The sequence below is a fragment of the Falco naumanni genome, chromosome 9 (assembly GCF_017639655.2).
Source record: "Falco naumanni isolate bFalNau1 chromosome 9, bFalNau1.pat, whole genome shotgun sequence".
NCBI lineage: Eukaryota > Metazoa > Chordata > Aves > Falconiformes > Falconidae > Falco > Falco naumanni.
This window is the reverse complement of record NC_054062.1, coordinates 27,323,015-27,343,502: the sequence shown is the minus strand read 5'-3', so window position 1 is coordinate 27,343,502 and position 20,488 is coordinate 27,323,015. Positions and strand designations below refer to the sequence as shown.

The 20,488-nt window shown below is 40.3% G+C and overlaps 2 protein-coding genes across 3 annotated transcripts; one reads left to right on the top strand and one right to left on the bottom strand.

The window, feature by feature from the left end:
• Positions 1 to 5,008: 5,008 nt before the first annotated feature.
• On the top strand, positions 5,009 to 13,500 carry RBP4 (retinol binding protein 4). The gene is made up of 7 exons (XM_040606671.1): positions 5,009 to 5,017; positions 5,953 to 6,224; positions 6,397 to 6,532; positions 7,173 to 7,309; positions 7,468 to 7,574; positions 9,236 to 9,448; positions 13,297 to 13,500. Exons 1-7 carry the CDS (start codon positions 5,009 to 5,011, stop codon positions 13,308 to 13,310), a joined length of 888 nt encoding a protein of 295 aa, XP_040462605.1. The 3' UTR covers positions 13,311 to 13,500.
• On the bottom strand, positions 13,420 to 18,852 carry FFAR4 (free fatty acid receptor 4). Of its 2 annotated transcripts, none has more exons than XM_040605968.1 (3): positions 18,300 to 18,852; positions 17,467 to 17,595; positions 13,420 to 14,949 (listed from the first exon to the last, which is right to left on the bottom strand). In XM_040605968.1, exons 1-3 carry the CDS (start codon positions 18,831 to 18,833, stop codon positions 14,542 to 14,544), a joined length of 1,071 nt encoding a protein of 356 aa, XP_040461902.1. In that variant the 5' UTR covers positions 18,834 to 18,852; the 3' UTR covers positions 13,420 to 14,541. The 2 variants fall into 2 exon arrangements, with proteins under 2 accessions (XP_040461902.1, XP_040461903.1); XM_040605969.1 differs by having other exon boundaries at positions 18,405 to 18,852.
• Between the last annotated feature and the right edge of the window lie 1,636 nt (positions 18,853 to 20,488).

Here is a 20,488-nt window from a genome sequence, read left to right as displayed (position 1 = left end):
AAACCTTTCATTGTAACAAAATATTCCAGATGTAGCTGGATTGTCCAGTAATCATTCCTAAATCATCAAACAATTATTTTTTGTTTTCTTAATTTAGATTCACTCTTACAATTGCACTGTTGCTCTGTAAAGTGTTTGTGAAATGGCATGGAAAGAAGTATCAGAAACCAATAGAAGTTTTTTTATGAAGTTTATGTTTAGAAGACAGTTCGGTTGGCTTTTTTTAAAAAAAATGCTTTATTAATCATATTATGTATCATCATGAACTCTGTGTACATATTGACTAACATGAATAATTAAGGCAATCCCAGAAGCTGAAGTGATGTGATAGAAATTAAAATGTTGTTTCATACATAAATGCACCTTACATTTACAGAAGTCTGCATTTTAGAGTTAGGAAAATACAGTGTATTTGTATTGATGCTTTTTTGTTTTTCATAGCATTTTAATAAATTTTGTAAATTAGACCATTTAAACATTTTTGAGCACTGGCATTGTAATGAATTTTAAAGTTCCTGTGCTTGAATAGTGCGTTTATTTTCTATTCTATCTCCTTTACTTTCCTTGTTTTCCACACTATTGAACATTCTATTTTTAGTAATGTTAGTTCACATTTGTAGTTGAGTTTATTATAAGAAACTATACAAAAAAAATATTTCATATTTCTGGTAGTTTTAAACATGATTTTGCTATCATCTTTCCCAGCATTTTTTAATAGGATCACCTATTAAAAAAATATATTTTAATATAAGATCTGTTATACACACCAAGGTTTAACACTGGAAGCTAATTGCATACAGTCATTTTCACTGCATTTTTAAAGGCAAAAATAATATGCATTTGGCTTTGATTCTCTTCCATGCTGAGGCTGTTTGATTTGAGAGCAGATAAGCAGGATGCTAAATTTTTCAAATTCTTTTGATTTCATAGAATATCAGAAATGTCTGTGCTTTGTGATTTTAATACATATGATGTCATTTGCCTTTGACGTTCATAGTTACCTCAGAAATCAAACTATTTATGGAGTGGTTCTCAGTAGCAGACCATTCCTGAGCCCTTGTGATACCTGGAAACCCCTAAGAAGGATAACTGGCAGAAGTAGTTATTTAAATAGATTCAAGCAGCACATAAACGTCAAAGGTATTTATAAGGTTTCCCAGTTCAGCTCAGTGTTTGTATCCGAGCATCTCTGTCCATCTTGATAGGAGTTAATATGATTCATTCAGTTAAGATTTTCTGAAGAAACACAGATCAAATATGTTTGTTTCAATTGCATGGCTTTTGATGTGGATAATTTTGTGGCCACTGGCTGGACATCAGAGATTAATATTCAAAATATTATTGATTTTTTTCTAAATTATTAGTTTGAGAATTTATTTTTGAGGTATTTACAACAGGTACCATGTGCTCCTAACATAGCCAATTTTTGGTACTGAAATGTTTTGATGTCACTGTTCTGGTGTTTGGGGGGCCTTTGTGAACAACCTCAACATTTGTTCCTTTTAAAATAATCTTCTGCCCCTTTTCTCACAAAAATAATCTTAAAAATATGAACACCGAAGATAGTAAGTTAGCTGCTTTTTCCATATGGCTGCAAATTTTCATGCTCCCTTACAACTACCAATGATGAGCTCTGGGGGCTCACGAAATAAGTAGTCAACAGAGATTTTAGATTCTAGGGAAGATTTCCTGAAGTAAATGGCCAGTCTAGCATGAAGAAGTTAACCTGGGTGGCCAAATGCACTGTAGCTTTGACTCTGAGCATGGGTTTCTTGGTAGCTTGGCATGAATGGACTGAGCAAGGGACAGCAGCCATCAATCTCATCCACTCTCACATTTACTTCCCTATGATCTTGGGCTACCTGACCATTTTTTATTACTGAGAACATTACTCAGTGCTGCTGAGAAGGGTCTGACTGTCTTCTTCATACCCTCTTGCTAGATATGCGTACACTTGGTAAGATCCTGCAAGCCTTCTTTTCAGGCTGAACAGTCCCAGCTCTTTCAGCCTCTCCTTTTGTCAAATTCTCTTATTGATCAATGATCTTCATGGCTCTTTATTGGACTCGCTCCAGTATGTCCATACCTTTATCATTCATGGTTTAAAGCTGTCCTCACCAGGCTGGCCAGCCTGTTGGCAAAATATATCTTTGTTTCAAGTGTTTTATGTTTTAGTAATACATCTAGAAAAACATTTCAATTCAGAATCACAATCCTCAGAAAGGTTTGCTAAAGAGAATTAAAAAAAAATAAACTAGGTTTGTTTAAATACTGTTTATAAAGAGTTCAATGCAAATTTACTCCTTAAGCAGAATGTCACGTCCTTAAATTACAAAAACAGGTAGCACATAGGCTGGCATGGTGCAAAGGCCAATCCTTTCAATTCTCTTCTGTCCTTGACCTCTGTACTCAGACTGCCACCAAGGGGAACAGTTGTGATGGTGACAGTGTACATAGTTGTCCCTTACAAAGTACACGGAGCTCCTTGGCTCAGCTCATGCCATTTGTTGTCACTTGTAAATATGAGTCTGGTTCAACAGGGCCGTGGCTACTCTTGGATCCACTTCTCTGTGCACACAGCAGTCATTCATTCCCCTGCAAATTCTGCTTCTACAAGTTTAATGGATACCTGTGTTTGTGAATGGCATTCTATAAATAAATAACCATAAGAAGGCAGCAAAAAGTCCTTCAGTCTATGTGCAGTCTGGCTGGAAATGGGTGCTTCATTTCCTATTACCAGTTCTTTGAAACAGCTTTCTCTCGAGAGCTAGACTTATTCTTGTGACCGCAAATCCAATTCTAGTTCTTTTAATATTTAAAGCTTCAGTGTAGCAGTGTTAAAAATGTTTTAAATTGTAATTTGACTCTCGTTTCTTCCTTTTTTTAAAAAAATCATAAATGAAACTAAAATAACTGCTACAATGAAAGATTTTTTCTGCCATTTCCTTTGAAAATCTGACCTTTTCTGTGTATTTTCTGTTGCTATTCCTAATGGAAAATATTGCAGAATTTTACAGGCTATTAATGTAAAAAATATTTCAATCACAGAATCACTGCCAGAGTTAGCCCCTTTTTGGCCTCTTGGCAAAATTCAGTGGCAGAAGACTTTTTTTCCCCTTCAATTAAACACGGTTCAAAAAAATACATACTATTAAAAAACTTCCTATAGTATTCAAAATATGCAGCCAGTTTCAGACATTATAATGGGAAATTTCATATATGAAATTTATCAAGCTTGGTTTACATGTTTATGTGTTATCAAGATTTTAATAATTTTTTTAATTTAATTGTTTGAGCTTTCCCAGAACCCAGCAATCGTTTGATGCCATTGACTTCATCTATGCACGTTGCTCTCAGAATCAATTGAAATCCTGGCCCAAATTGTGTTCCCTTCTGTTTGCGTGAGAAGTGCAAATCTGCAAGGGGTATATCCAGGTTCCAAAGATCTGGATGAGGATCACTTGCTGGCATCATTTCTCAACCGAACCCATAGCCCAAGTCAATCCAAATGATGATTAACTGAGGCAAAGTTTACACTGTTTATGAGTTTACATAGTTGTGCTGGCATAGCTACATCTGTTAGGACTGAGAAAAAATTCACCCTTGAATTGCCATAACAATGCTATTCAGCCAGCAACCATCCATCCCTCCGCCAATACACTCCCGATCTAGCTGTAACTGACAAGAGAGGAGACTTTTTGCCTAAAAAGTTTGTCTCATTGAACCACAGAAGTGCTGTAGCTGTAACTGTGAAAGGACTTTGTTACTGTAAACTGTGTCTCAAGCAGGCAGAGTTGGAAGTATAGCTAAACCAGAAGAAGCATACAGCCAAACTTTTACTACATAACATTCAAATTGTACTGACTTGCCCAGATCCTCTTCTGCTGCTGAAACCTGACTGGGAAAGACTGGTGTGACTTCGCTGTAGTAGATCCCACAACGCCACAATGATAACAGTTCAAAAGAAGAGTTTTCTGAGGCATTGCCTAGTTTTGTAGAGATCCCAAACTTGAGGAGCTGAATGAATTAAAGTTATAATTTCTAAGTCTCTGCCAGGCACCTCCACGAGTATGAGCTGCCAACCATTGCAGAGATCAGTGGAGGCACACAATTAAAGAAAAGCTTTGAAAACCTGTGCCATAGAATTTTCATGGATAATTATGTTATTAACAAAATTTTATAGTAATAGTTTTGATCCCGAAACAACTTCTCTGGGAATATAAAGCAATATACAGATTTTTGAGGAGGACAAACTTAGGAGAAATAATAATGTTTCATGAATTGGTAGAGAATAAAAAAATAATTGTTTTCCTTGGTATTAAAGAAAGTAATAGATTTAAAGCTTATAAATTAAGCTATAGTCCTTCTTCTTACCATCAGTCATGTGAGGCACCAAACAAAGAAAATCCATGTTGATATTGATCTTGTAAGCTTATGATGAATTTATATATTAAGACTAGTGAGTGTTTTGTAAAAGTTTTGTAAAAATGCAGAGATATATAACAGGCATCACCATTGCCAGAGGCTGGAGCAAGGTTTTAAAAGCCACCAGAGGGATATAGATTACTGTTTCTCTTCAGTCTCTGTGGAAATTAGCAAACTTGAAAATCTCAGTTTAAAAATGGAAACGTGGGCTTATTGAAAAACTACTTGTTGAAAGCTTCAGGAAGGTTAATATGCATCAACCTTTCTAGTTACCTGTATTAAGTATGTTCTTTACTCCAAATAAAAGCTTAATATTAAACACAATGGAATTTTTATCATCTGATGTTACCCAGAAACTCAAAGGCTTCAGAGCAGACTTGGAACAGCCCTGAGCATCTGTTTGAGAAAGTGAATGAAAATATACTCTCCAAGCAAAAAGGCTTGGATAAAAGCAGAAAAGACAAAGCAGAAAAGGAAGATAAATTAAACAGGCTGTGCCACTGTTTGCATTACATATGAAAAAGATTGTAAAGGGCAGCAGAAGTAAAAGTTTAATATTTTTATTAATATACAAAGGGAATAGATGGCTGAAGTAAATTTCTGGGAAAGGCCATGCTGAAAAGATTGTTGTAATTCTGTACATTAGCTACTATTGAAGTATTTTTTTATACTACATCAGTATCTCCATATTTAAATTATATTTTTGCTTAATTCTTAAAGTAATGAACACAGACATTTCAATTAACAGGCTTCTGCCTTTATTCTTTCAAAACTGGGAGGTAAAAAAGTGGGTGAATTAGTTCTCTTGGTAATAATCGTTCCTCTCCTGCTCTGGTTACATGTCTAGAAAATAATTAACAGGTTTTCTCTAATGCTTCCTAAAGATGTTGAAACTATAGAACAAATATTGACTGAGAGGCAGCAAAACTTGCCTGGACAGGAGAAAATAATGGTTTATATAACTGAAAACAATTTGCCAAAATCAGTATAGAAATTCTGGAAGCTGTGATTTAAAATTGATGTCAAAAGGGTCAGATGTGCTATGTACATGCACTCGGGTATTTGCAGGCCACACATATGTCCTGCCACCTTTGCAGTACCACACAAAGTGCTCTTTCATTTTCCTGAAGATTTGCAGGGCCTCAGTTCCTGTCCCTGGGAGCTGATCATGAGATGGTTTATCACTCAAGCCAGCCTTTGGGAAGCGAGAGGGAACAAGTCATGAGGACCTGAAGAAGTTCTGGCACAACCAGGTTTTCAGAAACTTGCAAGTCTGATGTTTGCCACCGTTTATCAGGGGAAGAGAGGAAAGGAATTTGGGGAGGAGATGGAGGAAACAAGTCTGCACCTTGTAACTGGGTTGAGCACATTGGGTAAGAAGGACTTTGGACTGGAGTGTGTAAAATCACAGAAAATGTGGAGGCAACTTGCTCTCCACCGTGCAAAGATGGGGTACATCTCTTTTCCTTTGCTCTCCCCACATATGCATACCCCTTCCCCAGGGTGTGAGTTCTGCCTTTGGGTTAGGAAAACCAAAGAGAGGCATTTGCTCTTAGTGCCTGCTTGCGTGCAGGTCAGGGTCAAAGACCACCTGAGCCCATGGGTATTACACAAGAGGCTGTTATGAAGGGGCCCCAGCCTGCAGCATGCATCAACCCACCTCCCTACTCCCCCTCCAATGCTAGCTTTGTACCTTGGCAGGGGGGGGTTGCGAAAGCCCCAGGACTACATAAAGCATTCCCTGTCTGCCACTGCCATCAACACTTGCCATCAAGAGGCTACAGGAACCGCCACTGTCTGTAAGGGACCCTGCTGTGGTGGGCTGGGGACAACTGGTGCATTGCCTGCACATGCGTCAGGGAAAGCTGCACGATGCCCTGGGGACCTGTCAGGGCAGCCTTCCTCACTTCCTCACTTGTGTGACAGAGTCTTTTTCTGATGCTATTCTCTGTTTGTTTGCTGTTGCTGCAGGGACAGGATGGCCCACAAGGAGAGAGCTCTGCCCTGGCTGCTGCTACTGGCACTGGCCTTGCTGGGCAGCAGCACGGCGGAGCGGGACTGCCGAGTAAGCAGCTTCAAAGTCAAGGAGAACTTCGACAAGACCAGGGTAAATCTTTCTCTCCTGGATCTGTGTTTGTCTTGCTTGGCTCATCTTCGCAGACTATAAAATTTGGCATTCAGTAGCACCAGTGTGTTCGCATTTTCACTCAGTCACAGACTGCAATGCTGGGAAACAGCAAAAGTGTGTGATGTTGTCCGCATCTCCACAGATGCTGGATCCTGATGGATCTGGTAAAGGAATACTGCAGAAACTGAGGTTTAGCAGACCAGTCTCAAACTGTATGGTCTAAACAAAAGGAGTATAGTGACTTGGTTGTGTCTATGAAAAACTAATACACTGGTGTTTTCAGACCAATGCAAGGAAAAACATTTATACATAGATCTGTCAAGATCTGCCAGTTGTTACCCTCTTTCCACCAAATTTTGTATTCTAAATACTGGAGAACTGCAGATACAAATAAGATAGCAAAAAATATCAATTCTTTCATGAACCCGGGCTCCACTAGGACATATTGCCAGGTTTATGCTGTCGGAACACCTAGATTCGTTTCTCAGGTGCAGCTTTGAGGTATGGTATCAAAGATCTGCGTGTCCTCCCCTCTGTTGTCTCCCCTAGTTTGTGATGTCTATTTGTAATGTTTTCCATACTTCTAGGTCTAACTGCAGCCTTTCTTATTTCCTTGCAGTACAGTGGCACCTGGTATGCCATGGCAAAAAAAGATCCTGAGGGGCTGTTTCTGCAGGACAACGTGGTAGCCCAGTTCACTGTAGATGAGAATGGACAAATGAGTGCCACTGCAAAGGGCAGAGTCAGACTCTTTAAGTAAGTTCTTGCAATCTTCCTCTTGTTCCATTTCACTAAGTTTTTGCTTCACTTACTGGTTTTCTAATCTTACGTGCCATGCTTGTACTAGTGACACAGTCACACTGAATCTGTGCTGCGGGGTTTGAATGTGGTGTTTTCATTCTCTCTGGCAACAGTAACTGGGATGTCTGTGCTGACATGATTGGCTCTTTCACTGACACAGAGGATCCTGCCAAGTTCAAGATGAAGTACTGGGGTGTCGCCTCTTTTCTGCAGAAAGGAAGTGAGTATCAAGCTAAAGAAGATGCAGAACTACTTGGAAGACCAGCTATGTTGTATGTCCATGCTGGGGAAGGAAAAAGTAGTGTTGGGTTTCTTAAACACACTTAAACCACATAATAACTATCATACAGCAAAGCCTTAATGCGAACAAAGTAATAACTATTTTTATATAGCTTTCTTTTATATTGGTTTTCTTTAAACAAGTGAAGACTAGGCATTTGTGTATCTTTGTATTTCTTTTGTCTGTTACCCAACAATATAATTGAAGATCACTGTTTGGAAAGAAAGTAAAGGCAGATGAAGTACTTGAAGTCTTGTTTTGGTTCAGAACTCAATTACCGGATGCTTCTGTTCCCTCTGAGAAGCCTAGTGTCAGACTTGGCTGAGCAGGGAAGAGGATTTTGCAACTGTTATTTTGCTTGATCTGGTGTCAGCAAATGTAGAGATTTTTCTGTTTTAAGAAACAAATATGATCCAGTATATATATATATATTAATCTTTTCCTGTCATCTGTCCCACCCTATGCAAAATTAGCTTATTGAGCCAAGTAGAGATTCAGACACTTGTAGCTCAAGACTCTTCCATTGATTGTTTCCAAGAGAAGCAGGTGGAATCTGAAAGTGATTTGAGCTACATTTTCTCCAAAGACATATTTACAAAGAATACTTTGGATGCCACTTGCCCTTGAATTGTTGCCAAGTCTCCTCACAACATGCTGCTGAATGTTCACGGATATTTCAGATTGCTGGCTGACACTAGACTGTACTTTTCTAAAAACTGTGGACCCTGCCCACAGGAGAGACAGGGAAGAGAACATACAGTGTTCACTTCACCAGCACAGTCATAGTGCAAGGGAGGGAGAGGAAGGTGCAGAGATGACACTTTTTACTGCAAACAGCTGCATTTGCTTCTGATACCACAGGGTGTCTGTGTAACCAGGTATTTATCAGATTACCTAGCTAAATAGTTAAGAATTCTCTGAAATTGTAACTATGTTTTGAAAGGAGGGTTATGATCGAGCTTGTAGGAAATATATTTCCAACACACATAGAAACTGCATGATAATCCTTTTCCTTAGGAATACAGTTTAAGTAACATCCCCGGTAGGGAAATAGTTATGGTTTGAGTAACCTGGAGCGTGATCAAGAGTACATTTAATTCCCCTATTTGTTTTTTTAACTATTTTCTGTGTGACTGTTCCCCTTTTTTGGTTAAAATAAGAATACTTTCTTTGTACTTCATGTTACCTACTGTAATACAGAGGTTTTTTGTGCTTATTGCCACATTTTATAATGGTGTTCAGGCATGGATTTACAAGGCATTTATTAGCACTTCTTCATGCTGCTCTTGTTCTGTGCCCATGTTAGAGGAGAAGCAGTTGTGCCAACCATTTCCTCTTCTCTCCATCACTGTTGCTGATAAATATGCTCATTTTTTTAAAAAACAAAAACAAAACAAAACAAAAACAAAAAAAACCCCCAAAGCTCCCCAAAAATGGAATCAAATACTGGACACAGCAATAAACTAAGCCAGTCTGTTATCATTTATACCAATCTTCATTCTACTATTTTCTTTATAGAGTTATGGCAGCAATCTATTTTGATTTACTAGATTTTCCTTGTGTTTCTAACACCTTTGCTGCTTTGCTATGGTTTCTTCCAGATGATGATCACTGGGTGGTGGACACAGATTATGATACATATGCTCTTCACTACTCCTGCCGCCAGCTAAATGAAGATGGCACTTGTGCTGACAGCTATTCCTTTGTGTTCTCCCGGGACCCCAAGGGATTGCCTCCAGAGGCACAAAAAATTATCAGACAAAGGCAGATAGACCTCTGCTTGGACAGAAAATACAGAGTTATCATTCATAACGGTAAGAACATTTTTTTCTGAAAGATTTTATTTCAAGTTTTAATGACTAAAGCACTGGGAGTCTCTTGCTCATTAAATAGCAAATGCATGAAGTTTTTTACTTAGTGGCTGTAACATTGTCTTGAAAATTGGAGCTTGTAGGAAATTATTTCCAACTTTTACTTACCTTATCTGAAGGAGAGGTAAGGTATATAGCTTTTTATGCAGCATATCACATCAGCTGAAACAATAATTAGAGGAAGCTGTAAAACAATTAAATCAATGTATACGAGTAAACATAGTAAGGATAAACTTCATAGTAGCTGTAAAAAGAAATTGTGTCTCTAATCAGAACTCTGCCTTTCTCAACAAAATATCTGTTGAAGGGAATAGAATGCACTCTTTGAAAAAAATTTCATAAAAGGCTGTTAAGGAAAATCAGAAGCCTTGGAAAGGATACCTTATAGCAGACCTTTTCTCACAGGTCCTCATGCCAACCATTTTACAAAGGGTTGTGGAAGAGGGACATATCCCTCGTGCTGGATGTATAACCCTATCTTGAGTCATATAGTCAGGCTGAGCTTGCAACACAGGGAAGGATACAGATTAGCTCACTTGTGCTCAAGTATATTAGAAAAGGCCAAATGATGATTTATGCTACTTTCATCAATGACCTAAAAGAAAATGTAATATACTTACTGATAAAGATTACACCCACAGTGGGAAGAGTAAAGAACAAAAAAGACAGATCAGAATATTTAGGACAAATAAAATAGTAGTGTGCCCGTCCCTACACCCCCACCCCACCCCCACCCATTCTGGAAGACGCAGTATCTACAGAAGACTTGACTGGTGCATCAGCTGAGTGTGAACTCCCAATGTAATGCTGTGGCCAAAATAGTTAATGTGATTCTTGGATGCATAAACCAAGGATGCAAAAAGATGAGTTTACAGGCTCATATGAGACTGTTTGTGCTTAGCACAGATCTGCTTGCTATGTCACATTTGATGGTAATCATAATTGGAAAGGGTACTGAGGATTAATTAGGAGTTTCAAAGAAGAGCAGAGAAACCTATTGAAAGTTGGTAAAAAGTGTCCTCTAGAGTTCTTCAAAGATCTTGATCTTTTCTCATCAGAAACAAGTTAAAGGCTGACCTGAGCAAAGTCTGTGCTTGCCCACACAAGCAATGGGAGTTGGATAATAAAGGACTTGCAAACATAGGAATAATAAATTAAAATGGATGGAACTTTAAACTGGAAACATTAAGAGAAGAAATAAATAGCCATTTGTTTAACTCCAAAGGTCATTAACCTTTGGAACAGTTTACCGAGAGCTGTTGTATGTTCTTCATCACTGAAATCTGTAAATCAAGATTAAAGGCTTTTCTAAATGACATGTTAGAAGAAACTGGGATTGACTGAAGGAACTTTCATGTATTGTAAAGAAAGTCAGAACAGAGAAGCACAATCAGCTCTTGTGGCTCTATTACCTGTTCATCTAATCTATAAACAGAGAGCAATATATTGCTGTACTGTAAAGTAGGTATGCTGATAACAGGGTGACTGAAAGATCTGCTAAGGTGGGTGGTGTTTAGAATACTGATCAGTGACCTGGAAAAAGTGCCTGGCAACAATGAAAATAAAAATTTGGTCTTGAATGAGAATTTGCAGGCAACATAAAAGACAGCTGAGATTTAAGGCAGTCAGGACCAAGAGATGTCATAAATGCAAATTAAATTGGCTTTTGTGAATGATGTGTATGATTGCATAAAGGGTAGGATAGAAAAGAAACAATGTCATTATATAAATTGACGACACTTTCTTGTTTTGAATGCTGAATTCACTGCTCTTCAAAAGAAGTACAGCAAGAAAAAAATTTCTGAAGATGAGAAAACAAAATAATGAGATGATTTGGGATGTTTTGATATTAAATCTAAGATAAAGTGTAGACATACAGCTGTTGTGCTGTGGCTTTGAGGAGTGTGTATTATTGTGGTTCCTTGCATTTCTGTCAAACCCAGAGAAAGTACTATCCTGCTGTAAAATCAGGATATTGGGCTAGTCCAAGTATTGGTCTAACTCAGCATGGTGGAATCTGTGTTTCAATTATTTCTACACTATGAGGCTTGCAAGGCAATAAATGTATTGTCAATCTTTGCAAGAAAGTATACACCAAAAAATTAAATATTTTCATTTATTCATAATTTGTGATACTTTTTTTAATATCTCAGAACTTTTATATAATAGAAGGCTTTTCACAGAATATAGAACCAATAGTGTATTTTAAAAATAAAAGCTCAGAATATCTTTTGGAAGTTCAGCCTTAAATATTGACTTCCTAACCTTAATTTAAAAGTTGATCATGCTGCCTTTAGCTTGTTACAGAAATATCAAATCTACCAAGTTGCACTGCGTGCTGTATTCTTTGTCTGCTATCATGATTTATATTCAGATGTTAGGTGTTGAGTGCAGTGTCTGGCAAGATTGTGTGAGTTCTATACTGTTTGTAAATGAAAAATAGTAGCCCAGGTCCTTAATGTTGTCTGCTTTTTATTGAGGATTATGCCAGAATTTATATTTATGAGCCCAGCACCAAAGTATAAATGGAACTTAAAGCCAGCAATTTGCATTTCCCCCTTACTGTGAGCAGGATCTGTAATTACCATAGCGTTAGTTGATTCTAAATTCTTCAGTATCACTAAGCCAAAGTTCCTGCAAAGCAAGTACATTGGGGAATGAAAAAATGATTGTGAACTAAATTGAAAAAAACATTCATTGAAAGCTTTATATCAGGAACTCTTACAAAATTAACTTAATTCTTTATGTGTGGATTGGAAGCCTTGCTACTTTAGTTTTAATTCTGCTATTAAGAGCTACAGAATTAGTACCAAAAAAAGTCAACTTCAGTTGTCTGTACTGACCTGCATTCCACTGTTATTGTAAAATTCTGAGTAACATTAATAGATGCTGTGAGAATAGGCTTGTGTCTGTTTCTAATTGTACATAATCTGCTTATGTTTTGAAGCTAACATTTTTCCCCAAAAAGATTTTTCATTAGGTTTTTAACTCTGTGCTCAAATTAAGTTAAAAAAAAAAAACCAACAAACCAACCCTAATAGATGTACAAAGCTTACCCTGGTGGAAAAAAAAATGTTAAAACTCTGTTCTTTGTATACTGGCTTTTTAAAGCAAAAGAGAAGCCTAGGAAATTACAAGTTTCTTGGTGGTAACTCACATCACATTTCTGATGGTACCTCCTTTCTAAATATGTATCAAGCTATGATACACTTAGTCTTTCAGAGTAATAGCTGAAGTTGCTTTCAGTTATGCAGTGTGAGTGTGGATATCACAGTGGGACTACTTGTAAATACAATACAATGTCATGCTAGTAGAGTTGAAAGCTGAATCTGCTGTTAGCATTTAATAGAAGCAGAAATTGTGAATTAAAGAGTGGTATAGCCCCTCAGCTGACTTACTATTGCCATTGGAACTTTTGGAGGTCAGGAGATTCTTATTTTGTTGAAAAATGTTCTTAAATTAATATTTTTGGAAGGCAAATAATTTGAAGCTTGTTAAAGTAAATACATAACTCTTCTATCTCTGATCTATCCAGTACCTTGTTTGCCAAAGTATTAAAATGCTCAGGACAGGTGTAACAGATTGGAGGAATTTCTGTTTTGTTCTGTGTTGAACATTCTTTGGAATTACAAAGGTATTGGCATTATCATTACAAGTGAAACAGACTGCTGGACTCAAGAGCATTTTAAAGAAATTAGATATCTATTAATTTTAAATTTGGTGAAAGTTTGTATATTTTAATGTCGTTTAGTGTAGTTGAAAAACAAAATTTTGTTCTTTGTGTGTTTCAGGATTTTGCTCTTAAGGAGATCCAAACTATGGAAAGAAACCATGTAACAGCACCATGGATGTAAAGTTAACACACTAATCTGGTGTTCTCTTGAAAACCTTTTAAACAGCTTCATTTAGATTTTGAGTATATTTATCTGAGCTGTGTAGCTCACCTTGTTAACAAACCAATGAAACATTTTAATAAATTTGGGGATTACAGGGGATGCAAATTGTTTGTATGCAAATCTGTACATATGTAGACATTGGTTTTATTAGTAGACTGTTATCTTAATGCACTGTTTTGAATTGGTGACAGATGGTGATAACTAAGAATTCAATCTTCCTTTTTTTAGCAGTTTCATTTCTGACTAAAACAGTTTTAATTAAAAAAAAAACACAAAATACATGTATTTTAATTTCTTTTCAAATACAATGTCATCTTTTTTCTAGGAAATACTGGAAAGTATTCCCCATAGCATTTTAGAAAGGAGGAATTTCAGTGACCCTATATATCATGCATTAACTTTATTATATGACTACTGAAGACATAAAAATAAGCATCTTTTTACAAGAACTATTTTACACATGACAAATAAACATTTATTTATTCATTCACTATTTATAAATTAACAGGCATTATGTCCATATTTTTGAGATGGAGCCAAATTGGTCATTCACTTGGTGATAATACATGTTTATCATCTTGTTTCCTACACGAAATTGATTAGTCTGCTTACAAACCTATGTTCAGCCAGTCAGTTATCTAAGTGTATAATCAAGTGCCTTTTTTAAATGGAATTAAAATAAAGAGCAGATACTTTCTAAGGATGTACCTTTTCACTAGAAAGTTGATCTCTCTTACTTAGTAGAAAATAAGTACAAATGGATGAGGTGCCCTTTTGATATAGATTCACTGTAACTTCGTTAAAGTTAATGACATTTATTCCAGCTGAAAATGTATCCTCACAGATATTAATGCATCTGGTAGGTACTTATTTCAACTATTTTACATTCACCAAGTTCACTGCCACATTCCTATTTCTTTAAGTGTAAGTGGAGAATTCAACCCATTGGATTAAATTGTCCGAGTCTTACTGAGGCAAAGCAGTGAAGTCAAGAGAATTTTACCTGCAGGAATTAAAAACACAGATTTAGCTTTTTTTTTTCCTTCGCTGGCATGTAATACTATAACACAATGACCTATTCAACCTGGGATAGTGTAGACATTAACATCCAAAGTGTGGTACAGATCTGACTTTAAATAATTATCGGGTAATGAAATACAAATTTGGTTGTTCATGGTTACTTCTTCTTGCAGTGGTTTCTGTACCAGCCCCATGCCTTACAGGGTTCCCTGTACAACAGAGAAAAATTTCCTGACATTTACGTCTGAAATGGGTAACATTATACAAAATTGGATTGACAGCAGAGTTGGCAAAAGTGAATAACACTATCCAGAAGAAAACTGATGGCAAAATATTTAGATCTTGTTTGTAATTCTGGACTAAAATTAAAAGAATAATTATTATAATTGGACTCCACATGATGAAGAAAGAGACCATCAACACAAAGAGGGCTCGGAACAGTTTGTAGTCTTGCTGGGAAACACGCATCTGATGATTTTCTGAGTAGGCTAAACCAGCATTTAAACTTCTTCTTGATGCTTTTGTAATCTGCAGTTAAAGAGAAGAAAGTAACTTTCATTGAAAACCTAGAGGAATTATTAACACATTTTTACACGTGCAAAAGTAGATCTTGGCACATTACGTTTCTGTTTTGAAAAGTGACTACAAAGAAGGCATTGCAGAATTCCACTTTTACTTTTTGTCAGTGGTTCCATTTCAAACATTCACACTTCACTAGAAATTTTTTCCTCTCAGCAGTGAACTCACCTCAACACTAGTCAAGCTAGTTGTTCTCCTCACGGCTCTTGGCCAGCCATAAATACTTTTCAGCATAAAACAGAGCCTTAATTACTCATGAAATCCCATTAACTTCAAATTGTGGCCTCATTTGTTCTATATAAATAAACCCATTGATTTTTTTCACAAATGCAAACTGGAACATAGTTAACATGAACTAAGAATGCAAGAATCACCAGGATTGTGGTAAATCAGACGAAACTGCCACCTTAAGGAAATGCTCAACTGAAATGGCGTGGCAGTGATATGTTTTAGATCCCTTTCTGGTCTGCCTAGTATAAGGAATCTAGATACCTATCACGGGCATCTGGACCACACTCTGAGAAACAGGATCTTAGAAGTCATGTATATACAAGTAAGTAACTTCCAGAACATGAACGTCATTACCGGTTCTAGCCTCTTATATAAGTCTTGCCTGAGAAGGGAAATAGTGCAAAACCAAATAACTTAATTACAAATGATGGCTTCTAATCTGTCATTTTTGCCAGGGTTCTGGGAAGCGTTACATAAAAATAATACTCAGTTTCAGATTAAATTGTAAAGTATACATTCGTAGAGTATAATTGTTAATAAATTTGAGGTCCTGTATCTGTAGTGAATCATCATCATCATAGATGCTGTGTTACTTGAATACACAAATGCTCTGAACTGCTGCCAACCACACTGAGCATCGTACTCTGTGTGCACTGGCATCAGGGAGCATTCTCACGAAGCGAGAGCAACTCTGCTCTTGGGAATTGCTCGGGGATTAAGACATTCTCCAGCTGAGTTCTGGTTGCTTCCTGGAGAGCTGTGTAAAACAGAAGATTCAATTACAACAGATGGGATCCTGCTATGGGCCTCATTCCTTTTTCCATTCAGGAGAAATGGTAACATATCTTAGCATCTGTGTTACCACGTTGGAAAAGAAACGTGAGCATGGCAGCACAGGGCTGTCTTGTAATCTGGTATTCCAAACACTTTTTTTGACTTATAGCTCCCTATGTACTATTTGTTTTCTGAATTTACTTCTTTTAATCTGCAAGGACAAGACCACCACCATTCCTGTCCTGGTCCCTGACCAAGGACCGTGGCATTCCTTGCCCTGCATTTTTTTGCAGTTCTTTCAAAGGGCTGACTCTCCACTGAGTTACTGTATCTTTGCCTACAGCAAATATGAGGCTGCAAAAGGCAAGTGCATTACTTCACTAGAAGATGCATTTACCTCAAGGTCAAAATAAGCTTACAGAGTGTACAGAAAGTAACAACTGATGATTTTGACTGAGTTTAAGCCTGATCAATAGGCAAGTACACACAATGCCCATATTCTAGGTCCTAGGTTCCTCAAAGCATCTATGTGCAGCTCCAGCGCATGCACCCACAGCCCCTTGGTGCTCAGCATTTCATCAGTCAATTCCCTGCTCCATGACCTGCATATTTTGAGGTTCCCTTCCAAAATCTCTAATTTTCCTTATATACAGTATGAGAAGCTTAATTACCTAATACAGGAATCAAGAACCTTGTGGAGGCAGTTGCTAAAACCCAGGTAGGCATGGCAGTGCCTAGTTTGAAGATTGGTAGCTCTTTCTCTGGTTTTGGAAGAGGAAGGGGTATGAAATAAGGAATTTAGATGACTAGTATCATGCTTGCTAGAATATAGATTGAAAGTCTGTGGTCTCTGGCATCTTGGCCTATATTTCAGCAGTTAAAAAACATCCACTCAGTAAGAAAGTGTAAGCAGAGAGCTTAATTTACAGGTTTTGTCTGCAAAGTTTGCAATTGTGGAGGAATAAGTCTAATCTGAGGAGATCTGTGTACTAAAATTACATACAGAAAATCAGTAAATGTAAAATGGGGTGGATTTTTTCAAATCCTGCCTCTCTTTGCTTTCTTACAAATCCCCTGTGACTCCAGAGATTAGGCTCAAGGAAAGCAAAATCTAGATTTTAGTTACTTCAGATACTTGACTCCTACCATTTAGAAGACTGACAGTCTTTAAATATGGATGGCACATAAATGGAGAAGTGTATTAAACACTGTACATAAATGAAGGCAAACTTGGTGTTGGGCTCCTAGTAATGTGCTGCTCAAGCACGTTCTTAGTTGAAATGTATCAGCTGCTATGCACAGGTTGAAGGGCCTCATTTTGTGTCACATACTTACCACTCACTGAGCAAATTATGTCTATTGCCTTTAGGTATATTTGTATTCAGTGACAATACGTTGATGCCTACTGTGTTACTGTTTACTTCCCTTTGTTCTACAACAAAATTTAAGGGAAAAACATACCTGTAAGATTTTGGAATAACTGACGACAATGACTAATCCTGGTATTAGAAAGAAAACAACAACAAAGGTGACACCCCAAACTATTTCTCCTGCAATGCTGGGCCAAGCCAAGGTGCAAATCTGAATCTCCTGTTTGCAAAGAAAAAGAAGAAAATTCACATTGTGCTGCTATCTTTACTACGAAGTTGTGCTTATCTGTATGCCTACGGAGAACATGGCTGCAGATGAAACAAGTGTGTGTGGAAACTTGGCTACCTGAACAGAGCAGCAATGAATGTACGACTCCAGCGTTTGAAAAGCCTTTTACAAACAGAAAAGCCAACTACAAACAGATGTTGTCCCTAAATATTGCCATACGTTTCATATCAAATGCTACAGGCAGCTTGAAAATTGAAACTTTCAGACCTTAAACTTAACCGTGTACGTGAGTGGCACGTCGGACGTAGTTCTGCGCGCCTTTCAAAACACCAGGCAGAAAAACGTGTGTGTGACCACCCGGTACCGGGGCTGCCGGCCGTGCCGCGCTGCGCCCCCAGGACACGGCCCGTCGGCAGGCGGAGGCGCTGCGGGGGCTCCCCGGGCCGCCCCGCGGGGCGCGCAGGGCCCCGGCCCTACCCGCCAAAGGGCCCGCGGGACGGGAGGGCGGCGGCAGCGGGCGCGGGTGCCCCGGGTGCCCTGCCGGGAGGGCTCCGGCCGCCCCGCCGGGCACGGCCCCCGCTCCCGCCCCGGGCTGCCCCGCAGCTGCCTCCCCTCGCTGAGGGCGGCGGTCGGGCCTCCCGCGCCCTGCCCCCGCTCCGGCCGCCCCCCGCCGCCTGCCCGGCGCTCGCCCTCACCTCGCCGCCGGCGGCGGGCAGCCGCACCACGGTGAAGAAGCAGCAGAGCGGGAGGGTGGCGAGGGCGGCGAAGCCCCAGATGAGGAGGAGGGCGGCGGCCAGCGCCTTGCGGCGGCGGCAGGCGGCGTGGCGCAGCTGGGCGATGCTGGCGACGCGCTCCAGGCTGACGGCCGACAGGGACAGGATGACGACGGTGCCGCTGAGGCTCACCACGTAGAAGAGCATGTGGCAGACGACGTCGCCCAAGACCCAGGACTCGGTCCAGCGCACGACAGCGATGAAGGGGATGGCGGTGATAAAGAGCAGGTCGGCGCAGAAGAGGTTGAGGATGAGGCAGTTGGCAGCACGCAGCCGGCGCTGCCGCCGCGCCAGCAGGCAGATGCCCCAGATGTTTCCCACCAAGGCCAGCAGGAAGATGGAGGCCAGGGCGGACGACTCGCCGATGCGGAGGGCCGTCGCATTGTGGCCCCTGAAGTCAGAGAAGAAGGGGAAGAGAGTCCTGTTCTCCCCTGGTGTGCTCCTGGGTCCCGGCATGAGGGTGGCCGGCGGGCATGAGAGACCCACCGCAGGCGGCGGTGCCAGCCCTAGGGGAAGGGCTGCTATCCCAGCCACCACGGCGGCACACGGGGTGCCCTCCCGGCACAGAGCCGGGGGCTGGCTGCCATCCCCCTCCCTCTTTCTCCTGCCTGTGCCGCCGAGGGCTCGGCTGTGTCACCGAGGCAGTTTATGGCCCTCGCACTGGAGTGGAACAAGGAAGTGGGAGGGTAAACACGGTGCGCTGCGCTCGCACGGAGGCAAGGCCGCTCTGTGTGAGGACGCGGCGAGGGGCTGGGGGCGACTGGGGCTGCCCGACGCCTCCCCGGCCGGGCATGGGTTGGCGCTCTGGCACCTCTGCGCTGAGGGGCCTGGGCCGCGCCAGCTCCTCCAGGCCAGCCCTGGTCTGCTCTACAGGCCCCCGACCTGTCAGTGACTGGGGAGGCCGCTCAGGCCGCTCCCCTCTGCTGGGGGCACGTGCATGGCTTGGAACAGAGGGATGGCTGTCTGGCCGCTCAGAGCACTCCTCAGGAGCCTGGGATAGCCAGCACTGCTCTAAGGGAAAGAAGGAGGAATGTACCCATCTCCTCGTGTGTTGACAGCAGCATTTGGAGACAGCGGCCCGGTGCGCGGTTTGTGCTAACCGTGGTCTGGTGTGGAGGGGAAGCATCACTGCCATGATTTGGGGGATCCATTTACTAAGTTGATCCAGTCTTACACACCTGTGTTACAAGTTCTTGCTGAAGAAGCCTGGTAAATTAAGGCCTACCTAGCAAATACCATCTTTTCCCTGGACTTCAATTCCGGGAAGCAGTTGCTCAGTTTGTAAGTGAAAGCAGGCCTTTCGCTTCCGCTCTTCACGCCAGGTGATTTAGAAATGGACAGGGAGTGAGTGAAGGGCGTGAATCATCACAGATGAGCAGATATCGCCTCGTAAAAGAAGGTAAAATGTTTTCATAAAGTATGTAAACAGCTTTATAACTTCAGACAGCTCAGGATGTGTCTGCTTGACTCGGTGCCAGTGTAGGTGTTTCAGGGTGCAGTTACAGGCTTGGCTGTGTGGAGCTGCACCTTTTGGTGAGGTGAGAGTTATTCCAAACCGGTGTGCCAGCGGGACCAGGTGACTGGGCAGTGCTCCTGTGGCACCTGGGTGCGACCCTGCCACCCAACAGCTTATGCAATGGCATTAGCGGGGATTCCAGATTAGCGGGGATTCCAGAAACTCGGACCTTCTAAGGGGCGATCTCCTAATAAGGAATGACAAGAGTGAGATCTTCCCTGGACCGCTTCCCATGTCTTTGCCAGTGCGGAATTTACATTGATTTTAGTTAGCATGTTTTCTCTTGAGCTGTAAGTGGTTTTATTTTTGCTGTCTCATCAAACGGAGTTTGCAGGGCAGCTTAAACAGGTGGATGACATGCTCCTACTAATTCCTGCCGATTTCTTTGACTGGATGAAATGTGGGCAGATTTGCTGTTAATTGGGTGGCTGCTATGGACTGTGAATTCAAATGAAGACAATAAGAAAGATTATTTTTTTGGCAGCCAGAAACACAAGTGACTGGCAAGTGTCTCAAAACACATATTTTATTCTACATCATTTGGTGGGAGAAAAAACTCTGTGCCTGTATTGCAAAACTTTCAGCAGATTTAATA